The sequence below is a fragment of the Cervus elaphus genome, chromosome 15, assembly GCF_910594005.1.
Source record: "Cervus elaphus chromosome 15, mCerEla1.1, whole genome shotgun sequence".
Lineage (NCBI taxonomy): Eukaryota > Metazoa > Chordata > Mammalia > Artiodactyla > Cervidae > Cervus > Cervus elaphus.
Genome location: NC_057829.1, coordinates 83600793 through 83613954, shown reverse-complemented (window position 1 = coordinate 83613954; position 13162 = coordinate 83600793). Strand labels below are relative to the sequence as shown.

The 13162-nt window shown below is 49.1% G+C and overlaps 1 protein-coding gene across 17 annotated transcripts in view; it reads left to right on the top strand.

Annotated features, from left to right (window-relative positions):
• Positions 1 to 2368: 2368 nt before the first annotated feature.
• The window catches only part of FGFR2 (fibroblast growth factor receptor 2), a 105506-nt gene continuing 94712 nt past the window's right edge, over positions 2369 to 13162 (top strand). For 12 of the 17 annotated variants that reach the window (XM_043926223.1, XM_043926222.1, XM_043926221.1 and 9 more), the window contains exons 1-2: positions 2369 to 2504; positions 6300 to 6586. In XM_043926223.1, coding sequence (XP_043782158.1) covers positions 6421 to 6586 — 166 coding nt within the window. In that variant the 5' untranslated portion in view covers positions 2369 to 2504; positions 6300 to 6420. Of the gene's footprint in view, positions 2505 to 2854; positions 2879 to 4497; positions 6213 to 6299; positions 6587 to 13162 lie in introns of those variants that run through there. The other 5 variants (XM_043926210.1, XM_043926218.1, XM_043926209.1 and 2 more) reach the window with 5 other exon arrangements.

Genomic DNA, 13162 nt, shown 5'->3' with positions numbered 1-13162 from the left:
AGACCCTCTGAGGTCACTTGAAGCCTAAAATATGATGACAGGATTGGGTTTTTTAAAAAATTCCAAACATGGTTTTGCTTTTATCTAAACCAAAAAGTTTGCTGTTGTGGGCTTGTGGGCTTCGCTCACTTAAAAACGGACACTCTTAAGGGAATAAGGGGCTTTTGATGGATGGGTGTCTTTTTATTCCTATAAAGAATAAATTCTGCAGACTGCATCTGGACACTGAAGTAGGTGTTCTTATTTGTTATTTTCAGCGGAAGGCTTCCTTTTCATTCAGGGTACACAGAGCCACTGATGAACAGTGGGTAGGGATGGCAGCTTCCTGCACCAGTAATTTATGTGAGAACGTGTTAACAGCATTTTCAATGCCTGATGGATTCCTTGCAGAATGGGAAAGGAATCTGTCCTGAGAGACTTGAGATCCCCATTGGTGGGGAATATAAAGTTGTAAGTGCCAGCTTCCAAGCAGGCAGACACTCAGCCTGATCTGAGACATTGAAAAGCACTGATGTGGTCAGAACAACTCGGGTGTGGTAGATGGCTGAGGTCACCTGGCCAAGGTATCTCCATGAATTAAAAGATTCTGGGACTGATCCAGGTTAAAAGACTTGACCAAAAACCATAGCCTGCCCCCAAGCATGGAAACTGATTATTTTATTTTGCTTGAGACTCAGACTGTTACTTTTGCTGTCACATTTCCCAAACAGAATTTCAGAGCCATTTGCCTGAAGCATTTCAATGGACCCGTACTCCTGGCGTTTCGGTAATTTTACATAAAAGTTCTCTGAGAGGTATTGTGAAGAAGAATGATTTTCTAATGATGTGGCACCCTGAAAAAATATTTTTGTAAATGTTGTGAAGTGTGCAGTGTCAATGACCCATAAGCAACTGCCTTTCTAAATGCAGGAAAAGTCGATTTCCCAGGTCAATTTGGTACTGCTGCTCCATCCATCTTTAGGACTCCAAAGCACTTCTGGGTTAATGACTTTTTTTTTTTTTTTTTTAATGACCTTTTTTAAGGAAAAAATAATTAAGGTTTTTATCTATATTGTCTTGGACTTAAGGCACCACTGCTTGGGAGCTGGATGAGTGGGGAAGGAGAGCAAGTATGTTAAAGAATAAATTATCCTGTAGACACAGCCTAGTGAAAAAGGTAAATGGAAAATATGAACTTTAACCAGTTACAGCTTGGCATTTAGTTGAAGAATCTTAAGATTCAGAGAGAGGAATTGATTTGCTCAAGGTCATATAGCTATTTATAGCAGAGTTGAGTCCTTAGAATCTTCCGAATTTATTGATTCAAATATATAGTACCAAACACTATTCCGCCCCGCCCAGTTTTGAACTTTTCCCTAAGAGAGCCAGATTCAAAGTCAGGCTCAGCTGCTGCCATTAACCAGCTGGTTAACCCTGGACAAATAACCTCTCTCACCCTGTATCCTTAGCAGAAACTGGGACTATTACTATGCAGGGTGGCTGTGCGGTTGAAAAAGAAGACTCTTCCGTGTGCCCTGCCTATAGCAGAACCTCCGTAAATACACGTTTCTTTGCTCATCGCTATCGCTTTGATGAATAGGCAGGCATTCCCTAGGTTACTTTCTCTCGTCTCAAAGTTTCAGTTTCATTATATTTCTCCCCCACGCGCCCCAATACCACGCAGATGCATTTTAAAGTCTCGTGGCGGGGGGTGGGGGTGGGTAGAGAGCAGGCTTTCTGTCATTTGTTTTGACTTGAAATGAGACAACGTAACGTAACCACCCGGCAAAGCGTGGGTCAGCCGAACTGCCCAGCGAAGGAAGGGATCGCGGGCCCCGGCCGCATTCACGGAGGATGCTGCCTGCTGCCCCTCCGCGTCCCGGTGCGGCCCGGGCCCCCTCGCCCTCCCCGCTGGGGTCTCGGGGCCGCTCGCAGGCGTCGGGAGCCGCGCCGAGTCGGGGCGGCGGGGCGCGCGGCGCTGATTGGCAGAGCGGGCGCCGCCGTCCAGGAAACGGCTCGGGTTTCAGCGGGGGCGTGACCCGCCGGGAGGGGGCGGCGGCGGCGGCGGCAGCGGAGAGCGCCGCGGAGAGCCGAGCGAGCGGGCGGGCGGGCGAGCGAGGGAGCGAGCGCGGCCGCCACAAAGCTCGGGCGCCGCGGGGTCTGCGCGCGGCGTAGCTGGCCCGGCGCGGCGACTCCTTTCCAGGCTGGCGGGGCCCGGGCGACCCGAGGCCGCGGCTTTCCTCCGCGCTCCGAGTGTTCGCAAGTTGCGAGCGAAGTTTGGTGGAGGAAACGCCAAACCCGACTCCTTTCTTCCTCCCGCTCCCCAAATCCGAGCGCAGCCCGCGGGCGTCATGCCCGCGCGCCTCCGCAGCCTGTGGTGCGCGTGAAGCCTCGGAACTTTGGCGCCGGCGAGGACTCCAGGACCACTTTTTTTTTTTTTTTGCGGGGAGTTGTTCGTTTGCTCCATCCCGACCCACGCTGGGCGCGGGGACAGACCCGATCGCCGGGGATCGTTGCCATTCAAGGTAATCGCCGAGTCGGGTGCCTCGGGGGAGCTTCGCGGGGCGGGAGAGTGGGCGCGGTGGAAGCCCGAGACGCCCGGTGCACGGCCCCCCAAACGGAGGGCTGGCACTGTGGAGGAGGCTCCCTGTCCTTCCTCTTTGGCTGCATAGGTGATCGGGGAGCTGGGTGCCTGCTGACGGCAGGCGTTTGGGAAGTTCTGCCGCTGCCACCCCCATCCAGATGCTGACATCTGCCTCTGGCGCTGACACCCCACCCCCCGCGCCCGCCTCCCTGTCAAACTCCGGCCGGCGCACTCCCGCTGGCCGGGCGCGATCCTCCGACCCCGGAGCTGGTGGGCAAGCGGCGGGGCAGCCTCGCTCGCTGATGGCACAGCCCGGTAGGTCCCAGACTCGGAGGGGGCATCTTCGAAGTTGCCGCGCGCGTTCCGGGGCCCAGGGAGCCCCCGCTCCGTCTCCTCTAGGCTCGGGCCGGGGACCCTTCCCCGGGAGGGGTGCGCTGAGGTGGGGCTGGCAACACCTCTGTAGGGTAGGCGAGGGCTCGGGGCGGGGGTTGGCGCACTGGTAAGGGGGCTGCTCCGGTTCCCCGATTGCAGTGCCCTTCGGCCTCCCTGGCCCGCAGCCGCCGTCTCGGCTGGAGGGAGCGCGGTACGCCTGGGGCTAGGGGGCGAACTGGACCGACTTTTTCTAGTTCGCTGCCTGCTCTACCGGCAGCAGCTCGGAGATGTCGAAAGCGCAGGCGAGTTCTAACTTGCGCGCTCATTCTTTCAGCGCCGGGGCCGCGCCGGGGAGTCAGCCGAGGGCCGGGCCAGGGGCTGGCTCCGACCCTCGCGGCCACAGGGCCAGGCGCAGGGGTTCGGCCCGGCGCCGCGGAGCCTCACCAGCTCCCCTCGCCGCCTGCTCCTTTGCAGACTCTTCTCCGGACCTTCCTTCCTCTCGCCCAATTCAATAAAACCACCCTTAAAAGCAAACCTTCTTTCACCCATTCTGTGTTTGGTGTGAAACGCTATCAACATTTAAAACCCCATTGTCCCCTGGGTCCCAAATCCCTGTAAATCTTCCACCGGCCTCGACTCATTTTCATCTGAAAAGCCTGTTTAGTTTGAATAGAAAAGCAATCGGGCGCCCCTCTCTCTCGCCCTGGAATGTCAATTAAAATGCAGATTTCTCTGAGCTCTTTAGCGCCCCGAGAAGGGGGAGAAAATCACTATATTCCTAGCACACAAATCAGAAGAACTACAATTGAAACCGGGTTGGTGGTGTTGAGTTCTCCCGGAGCTGCTGCAAGTTCTTGTTGGCTTGTCGGGGGTTAACGGGGAAGAGAAGGTGGTCCCGGGTCAGCCTATATTTTGTCTTGAAATTTCAGTGTGTTGAGGAATTCCCACCCCCACCACATCTGACCTCTTGAGAGCCCCCTGCTCTGCTCAGCCCTGGGGGGCCTAGGGAGGCTTGGAGCCTGGAAGGTGGGTCTGCCCCCTGGGGGCCTGGGCACCCCCCCCACCTTGCCTGGCACTCTTGACTGATGGGAAGTCTGCCGGGAACAAAGCTCCCAAGCGTCGGGTAGAGGCTCAGTTAAGGCGGGTGATGTATTGACTTGTCTTGAAGGGTGGAGGGTTTGGGAATGTTCTGTAAACTGCATAGATCTGGCATAGGGACCACTCCCCAGCCTAGCCCTCTCACTTGTCACTTTGCTTCTTTGGGGGCAGGCTTGTGCTGAGGTGAAAATGGACGTGGAAGAGGGGAGTTGGGGAACGGGTGGCCAGGAAGAGCCATCCATCACTAGGAGGGTGACAACTCCTCCCGGGCCCAAGCGGAGAAGAGAGTTCCCTTTCAAGGGGAAAAATAAACACGCTGGGGCTTTCACTGAGGCTCAGACTCCAGGAAGGATTATGGTATTGAAGGCAGGAAGCTGGGATTGTGGCCGCCAGCGGCACGCTGGGCCTGTGTTCCCAACACTGAGCCTGGGGACCTCATTATCCCACCCAGGAGGTCCCTCCGTACCTTTGTCCACTCGGGTGAGGAGTTGTGCAGTCCTGCCGCCCTCCGCCTCCACTTTCCAGAGATTTGGGAAGGAAGGGGGGCAGCTGTGGAGTCTGGATCTGGAAATGGCTACGTAAATCAGTTGCTGGTGCAAGCTGATGGCGTGAAGGGATGGCTTGAGATTTCGCTGAGGTCACTCACTGTCCGCCTCTCCCTGCAAAGGAAGCCCCTTAAGGCCGGGACAGGTGGGTGAGGGGGCTGGGAAGCAGTCTGAGGCCCACTCTCTTGCTGGGATTTAAGACTGTTCCCGGAGTTGTTAGAGGCAAAAAAATTCCCATGCATTCTGGAAATGCTTTGTAAATCAGTGAGAATGTGTGTTCTCCTCCCACGTGTATGTAGAAATAGATATGGAGTTATCTTTTGAGGCTCTTACCTTGAAGAGGAATAGAAAAACTGGCCAAAGAAATCCTTCAAGCAACCTGAAAGCCCTGGGTGGGCGCACACGCTCTTCTTTTGCTGTGAATCACACCGTTTCACATGTGCTTTCTTTGAAGAAGAGGTTTCTTTTTTCCTCCTCTTTTCCCCTTACCCACTCTAATCCTTAGTCAAGGCTGAAAGTTTTTTTCTGATGTAACTTTGGGGACGCTCAGGCAGTACTGAAATCCCAAGTCATAATGTGAAACATGAAGTCTGCAAGCAGAAAGCGTGGAGTTTCGAGATTTGTATATTAAAGGTCTCACCTCCACCCTCAATCCTATAAAATGTGGTTCTTTCATATATAATTCACAGAATCTGTGATTGGATCAAATTCTCTGAAGCTTGTGCATTTTGGTTCTTATTCTTCGTAATTGATACCGAACAAATGTAAAGTTTTGGATTATCTTAAGCTTGGAAATTTCTCTTTGCTTTTGGATTAAATGGGTGAGCAGATTAGTACATTGAACACCCCCTGGTAACTTCTGTTCTGAAATTTTAGCCAATAAGTTAGCATATTGAAAGTTATTGGCCCAATCACCTACCCTAAGAATAATTTACATATTGTCACCATCATCATCATTAATGAACACCCGTGTTATTCAAAGGAGTTTGCATCTGCTCCGTTTCTTAATGTACTGTCTAGTTTGAAGACATCCACTAGGCCTGGGCTGCCATTCGTCACAGTGGAATGGGATTCAAGCTTTGAATCTCTTTTTGGATCAGCTGCTTTGAGTGTACTGCAGTCCCTTTCATTCTTTGTAAGTGGCTGCTTGGCGAAAAGATTGAAACACATTTCTGCATTTGAAAATGAATCTTGACAAGTGTAAACTGGTGGGAATTTTTGGTCGCCTTCCTGGGGTTCTTTTTATTTTGCTGGTCTCCTTTCCTCCTGAGGGCTCCAGGGAGGGTGGAGCAAGCCACTTAGCTCCAGCCCCCAGAAGCAGACGCCTCTGAAGCCCAGTTGGCGTGAGAGAAGTTAACGAGAGGCTGGCTATGCCAGCCGGAGCATCGTTAACTTGGCTTTTGTAGTTGCCCTTGAAACTAAGGTCACGTAGCTTCGGCTTTTGGATGGCGGGAGAGGTGACAGTGGGTAGGAGGAGAGAGTCCACTTGCCCAGCTGAAGTGGCTGCACGTATCTGGGTCCTGTAGCTACTCTTTTTATCTGTTTCTTAAGAGTAGGCTTTCTCAACCATCAGCCTAACACGTTTTTGTGGACCGGTCTGGTGGGAACCCCTGGGACTCAGGTGCGGATGGAAGGTATTTGCAGATGATGAAAGAGAACTGGGTTGAGCTGAATTGGTGTTGGGGAAGATTTCACTGACTCGCCGTGTCTCTCTCCTCTAGAGGCTGCAGCAGCAGCAGCGGCAAGGCCAGTGAGCGGCTGCCGCAGCACCTTGGTTCCTGAGCCCACCGCCGGCTGAAGGCATTGCTGCAGGCAGTCCATGCTCGTAGAGGAAGGGTGCAGATGGGATTAACGTCCACATGGAGATATGGAAGAGGACAGGGGATCGGCACCGTAACCATGGTCAGCTGGGGTCGCTTCCTCTGCCTGGTTGTGGTCACCATGGCAACCTTGTCCCTGGCCCGGCCCTCCTTCAATTTAGTTGACGATACCACGGTTGAGCCGGAAGGTAAGTTATCTCATTTTGCTCTCGGGGTACCAAGTTTGTTTGGGGATTAGTCTGGGGGAAGTGGCCCTGAGGTCAAGGCCTGTTTGAGAATCAGCTGCCCCTTGTGTTGTGAAGGAGACTTCCAAGAGCGGGAGCTTGTGGCTCTCTGCCCCCTGCAAGCCAGGGATTATAAGAGAAGGTTCTCAGCTGTCACACTGCGGGCAGGGTGGTGTAGTTCGGTGGTTTCTTGGCGTGTGCGTTTTTCTCTGTGCTGGGTAAAGGAGGCGGCCGGCAGTTCATCCAGTGCCAGGAGAGCTGTGGCAGGCAGCTCGGAGTTGAATGCCATCTACCACTCCCTGCTTACCCGAGAGAGTCTTGCTCACAATGTAAAGGATAGCAATTTGCCGGCAAAAGGAGTCACGCAGGGAAATTGCCAACCTCTGAAATGCTGACATTTTATTTTCATTGTCTAAGGAGAGAGAGCTTCTGAACTTCAGCGTGGAGAGGGTTGAGACACTACATTCTTTTTAGCCCTTGTAATTCATAATACTTAAGCCACACGTCACAGAGCGGCAGATTCTATTTTAGGTCAATTTGAAATGTACCTGGGCCTTTCCCGAATCTCTGAGAACTTCCAGATCTAACAGGGCGTGCGTTGGTGTTTCAGCTGTGGAAATTGCATGCAGGCAACACATTATGCATTTTTGGAACATGCAGAAAGGCATGAGGCCAGTTGTGAGCACAAAACAGGGCTGAATTTTCCCGCCAGGCAGACTTGGAACCTCTTCTCCCGGGTCCTTCCGCAACGTCGGTAGCCCAGCCCCGACTTGGTGCCGCTCGAGATCTGTCATCAGTAGGGAATATTGGTAGCTGAGTTATTTTTCGAGTGGTAATCCGAGAATAAAACGGCAGATCCTAGCACTCATCGCCACTTAATGAACCTGTTTGCTGAGAGCCCACCTGGTGCCCGCTGAGCTCGGAGGGCCTGGTGGGCTGTGGTCTGTCAGCCGTTCTGGAAAAGACACCCTGCTCGGAAGAGGACCGCAAGCCCGTCCAGGAGCAGACGGAGGGGAGGGCTGTGTCCCCATCCGAGGGGGGCTCCCACCGAGACCCTGAGTCATGCAAGGATAAAGGCACATTTTTTTTTTTCTAAAACAGAGGTGCTTCTTACCAAAAGCAGCTCAGCAGTCACGAGTGGAGGCTCGTGCCCTTTTTCTTACCCAGAGGTTTGTAATAAACAGGTGTAGTGATGTTGCAGTGGCTTCCAGGTCTCCGGTAGGGAACCTGGTAGGAGTTTGTGTCTGAAGCGTTCACAGGCTCCGGTTCCAGGGATTATGGAACTGCCTCCAGGTGACAGGAGCGCCAATGTCACTTGCAATGGGGATGCATGTTTAAAGGGCTTAATATGAGGGAAAAGGTTCCCGGTTTCTGAAAGTCATGCCTGTACGTCTTTAATTTTGCTGATAATTAAAATGGATGTTTCTCTAATTGCCGGTTTTCCCCGGGGTGCATGGCTCAGTACACTCACCGAGGCTGCTGAGTGGGGGGTTTCCTGCAGTGTGAGCCCAGGAACGGCCCAGGTTAGGAAGAAAATGTCATTTTTCATTTTGACTTTCAGGGCAGTGTGATTGGAGTTTATTTCAACATAAAGTGTAAAATGGTCCTGGAGGACCTCTTTTTATCGTCTTTAATTATTGAATGGAGTTTAAAAATATGTGTGTACATGCTGGTAGGAAGAGGTGAGGCAGAGGTGGGGAGGGGAGTGGAGACAGACAAGGACGCAGTACCCCTGGCAGTTCTTTGTGTAAAAATGTGCATCCAGCAATGTGAGTATTGTTGGAAGGAGGTCTTCCCAACCTGGCATCTGTGAATGCGCTTGGGGGTTGAGGGGAGGTGCCTGAATTCCCTGAAATGGTAGGTCATATTTTGGGGTTCACAGCTCCTATGAGGTTTGCGTTCAGAGTTGTGAGAGGTTTTTTTTCAAACAAAGGTTTAGTGGAAGCTGTGCAAAACCCTGCAAAGAGGCGGCTTTGGAAAAAGCACACAACCCCCTGGCCCTCAGTTTCCCTTTCTGTCATCCGAGGGCTGGATTAGACAATCTTCAGGGTCTCTTTATTAATGTTAAATGAATATTGATATCCTCGGAAGCCTTCTGATGACCTGTCTTAAAAAGGTTGCTGGGAGATTTAAGTGGGTCTGGATGTAAAATGCTGTTAGCACAGGTCCTGGTGTCTAATGAGCACCTGGGACAAGTTGTTGTCGTGGTTGCCGGTGAGTTGGACACACCCATCTTCCCAGTCCCATGGGCTGGCTGTGTCAGTTGCCACAACATCAGGAAACATCTAGGCTTTTGGAGACAGTTGAGAAGAAAGTTGCTCCCTGATGGAGGAGCAGCTGTGTTGGCTTTCTGTAGGGTCTGCACTTCCCCTGTTGACTGATTTGAGCCCTAAGATGAGTTCTTCCAGTGCAGGAGTTTGGCTTTGGTGTCAGAGGCTATTAGGAAGGTAATCTAATTACAGACGAGAAAGAAGAATTTTTAGCAACTGGAAGCAGACTAAGTCGGCAGCTCCGGTTTAGGCTGTGGTCCTGGCGAATTGGTGAGAGACCGACAGAGTCCTTCATCCATGTGTGTCCATCAATTGCTGTCTGTCCTCCATGGTGTGTTTTAACTATAGCTTTGGATAAAGTAAGTTCAACCTCAACCTTCTATCGTACAAGGCCTGATCTTGGAAGACTTTTTGGCTTGCTAATGTGGAAGCTCAGTTTAGATAAATATGTCCAGAGAAAAATGTGACTTAAGTTCCAGGGAGGGGCCTGAGCCCTCCTTCTAGAGGATCCTTTTCCAATTGTCCCAGCTTTGTACAGTATCATCTCATTGATCATCATCCCATCCCATCCATCATCTGTCATCATGTCATGTATCAACATCATCTCATCTACCATGTATCATGATCATATATCCTGTCACCTGTCATGTATCGTTTGTCTTCTGGACACGTTCTGAAGTGGTAGCTGTGGGTTTGGGTCTACTCAACTGACTTAAGAAGAAAATAATCTCTAGAAGATTTTAGTTGTTAATATTGCAGACTCAAAAAGATGAGTATTTTCAGTTGGTCAGTCATTCTTGTCGGGGGCCAGCTGTGCAGGGTTTAAACTCAGTTACTGACTTAAGGCGGCCAGTCCTCAATGCCAAGTACTGTTCTGTTGATTAAGGTTCTAATTATTTATAGTCAAGCTTGATTACCCTGTAGCAGAGAGGACTCTTGCTTTCAAGTTCTTCCTGACATTGTCACCTACTCTGGTTAATTACGTTGTTGTTGACTTTAACGACATCTTTGTTTACACCAGCCCAGTAGGAGTTAAAATAAAAGGCCTTTTCCAACCTAAAACCTTTAATTACTTTCCCACCCTCCAGAAAGTGTGATGCTGAAAAGCAACAGCCTGGGAAGAAAGTAGTTTGCTTTTTTTTTTTTTTTTGCAGTCAGTTTTGGGGCAACCTTCTGAGGTCATGCTGTCCTGAACTGATGTGAATTGGTCCAAAGTTCAATAGCAGAGAGATGGAGCCAGGGGGTCTACATGGAGACCTCCCCACTGTCAGATTTTTCCAGTGTGGGTTAGGTCTTCCGTTAGAAGTATTGTAAATGCCATAATATCAGCCATACGCATTTAATTGCAAGTTAAAAGGAAAGAAAAAAAAGAATATATCCGCATACCAAGAATGAATGATTTAAAATAATCTTCTGTTTTGTATTATCTGCATCTTTGTTCCTCAATATGAGTGTTAATATTTAAGAGTTGACTGTAACCTGATAGTTAGCTCAGGAACAAGGACTTATTCTTAGTAAATTAAACCAAATGCAGGCTTGTGCAGTTAAATACACAATGAAGTACACATTCTTTATTAGTATATAAAGTATTTCATAATTCATAGACAAAGAGCTGTGTTTAATATTACTTCTAGAGCAAAAATTTGGCAAGCCCAGAGAATTGGTATTTGTATACTTTCTATACTGGTCTGCTCTGATGCAGATTTGAAGCGTGTGTGTGTGTGTGTGTGTGTGTGTGTGTGTGTGTGTGTGTGTTGCCGTTTTTATTTTAACCAATTAAAGCACTGAGAGGCGCTCTGGTAAAGAACACGCCTCCGATGCAGGAAACATAATGAGACTCCAGTTCAGTCCCTCGGTTGGGAAGATACCCAAGAGCAGAGCATGGGTACCCACTCCAGGACGCTTGCCTGGAGAATCCCATGGACAGGGAACCTGGCGGGCTACAGTCCATGGGGTCGCAAGTCAGACACCACTGAAGCGATTTAGCAGGCACACACCTACTAGATGACTAGCTCCCACTAGGCCATCACTGAAGACTTGTTGCTTTCAAGTCTTTCCCATTAAGTTGAGGGTGAGGATTCACATAACTAGAGCAATCCGTATGAGATGTTTTCAATATCAAGCTTAATGAATAATTACATGGTTATGAAATAACTGGGGTAGTGTTTAAACAGGAAGAGTTTTGTTTAATGTTTACATTCTCAATAAAATGTGTCCAGGAGCCTTCCCGTTTGCAGTCTCTTGTTTGGGTGTTTAGGATAATTGTTAAAAGGCTATCTCCCCGCCGGCACCCCCCCCCCCCCCGCCCCCCATCAGAGTTTGGCTTAATTGTACATTTCCATTAAAAATCCTGTCCAATATTAGTCTTTAAAGGAAAACATGGGAAATGGAGTTTGGGATTTTAGGCTCCACAGGAAATACAACTTGTGTGTTACTTTCTGCTGTGTTGGTTAAGATTTGTAGCAGGGTGACTTGCCTAGGTAGGCAATTCAAAAGTGATTGTTTGGAAGTTTTTTAGGCTGTGCCACAAATGGTTTTCTGATCCAGTGCGTTTTATGAGGCTGTGCAAAAGACGCATGGTCTTTATTATTATTTCGTTTTTCTGGAGAGATGACTTTAGCCTTCGATTTTGCTTCCTTTTTATGCTTTTGCTGTATCCAAGTGAGATTTAGAAATGGCTCCTTTTCCAGCTTCCCTGGCATTGCAGGGCCTGGTGTGGTTAACTGTATCATACCCTCACCCTGTATCCTTCTCTCTGACTCTGCTGTCTTGGTTGTAGTTTCTTTTAACTGACCGTGACAGTGTTGAAGGCCGTATGTGCCAAATCATGGACCTAAAGCAAGGGTGGAATGTTTGACCTTAAGCCGAAGAGGAGAAGGGTTTCCGATCTTTGAATCCACGATGAACTGAAGAATTCAGCTCTGACTTGCTAGAGGCTCTTGAACTTGAGTTTATAAAGCTCTACGCAGCTCCTGTTCCATTTTGGGGACAGTGTTTATCTTCATGGGAAGCCTTAAGGCTTTCTGGCAGCCTGAGAATCTGTACACAGTGGCCACTTCCTCCTGATCACTCAGGTAGACCTGGAGTTACCCCACTAGGTTCAGTTCTGGTTTTCCTGGATCAGGGAATGTGAGGAGGTGGGGAAGGGAGGGAAGGCTGGTTCTGTAAAGAAGTCTGGTTGAACAAGCTGCTGGCCTTTTCACCGTGATGGTCCCCCATGTCCTGGAGATGTTTTTTTCTGAAATTAAGAGAGGCCACACTCTTCTCGAGTGTTTTTTTCTCCCTTGTTCTGATTGTTACCACCCCATTTTAGGGCATGATAGGCAATCCAAGATGGTACTCACATCCGTGGTAGGTGGTGGTTGCAGGCTTTCACTGGCCTCTCTTTGTATAACTTCAAGCTTTTACCATTTATAGATTCATGCAAAAGGATATGTAATGACCAGTTTAGACCACGGTCATCCTTAAAGAGTACAGGTCAAGCAAAATAGGCATGCTTTAGAGCTTCAGTAATTTGTGTTTTAGGAACTTTGGACACTGATGAAGTTTTAAGATGTTGGGTGTGAGCTGTTGTCACTTATTCCACTTCGGAATACCATAAGTAGTTACGTCCCATTCTGGACTTTTGCCATTTTCATGTGGATATTAAAAATTTCAGCTTCTTCTTGACTGTACTGAGTCAGGGAGCTAAGGTGTGGCCTAATCTTTCCTTTAACCCCTGTCCAACTAAAGCATGGTAAATCCCAAGTCATGTCTGAATGGAATGCGCGTATATAGAATGTCGAGTCGTGGTGAACATGTTTTATGAGGAGGTCAAAAAAATAGCTTATAAGGAAAATACCGATAGATTCAGAATTGAGGACAAGGGACGTATATATTTTGTGATTTATATGCAGCACTTTACTTGAAAGAAAGAGCCCAGTTCTGAGCTCTGACATTAGTACAATAAACTCTGTATAAACTGTGATGATTATTTTCTACACGAGAACGAGTTACTATGTGTGACCTCTTTTTAAAGGCTAGTTTACTCTTAAGTTTTTCCATACGTGACCAGTTGTAATGTTTTAAAGATATCAAGACATTGAAAAGGCCAGCGTTGTGTGTTGAGGGGAGTGGGAGGTGGGGAGGTGCTGTAAGGTGAATAGGAAGATCTTTGCAGGGGTGAGTTGAGGGTTTAAACTCTGAAAATCCTTAAACTTCAGATCGTGAATAGATGATGAGATTGCCTCAAAGGAGTGTGACTGCCTTCAAGGCACCGCCTTCCCTTGGG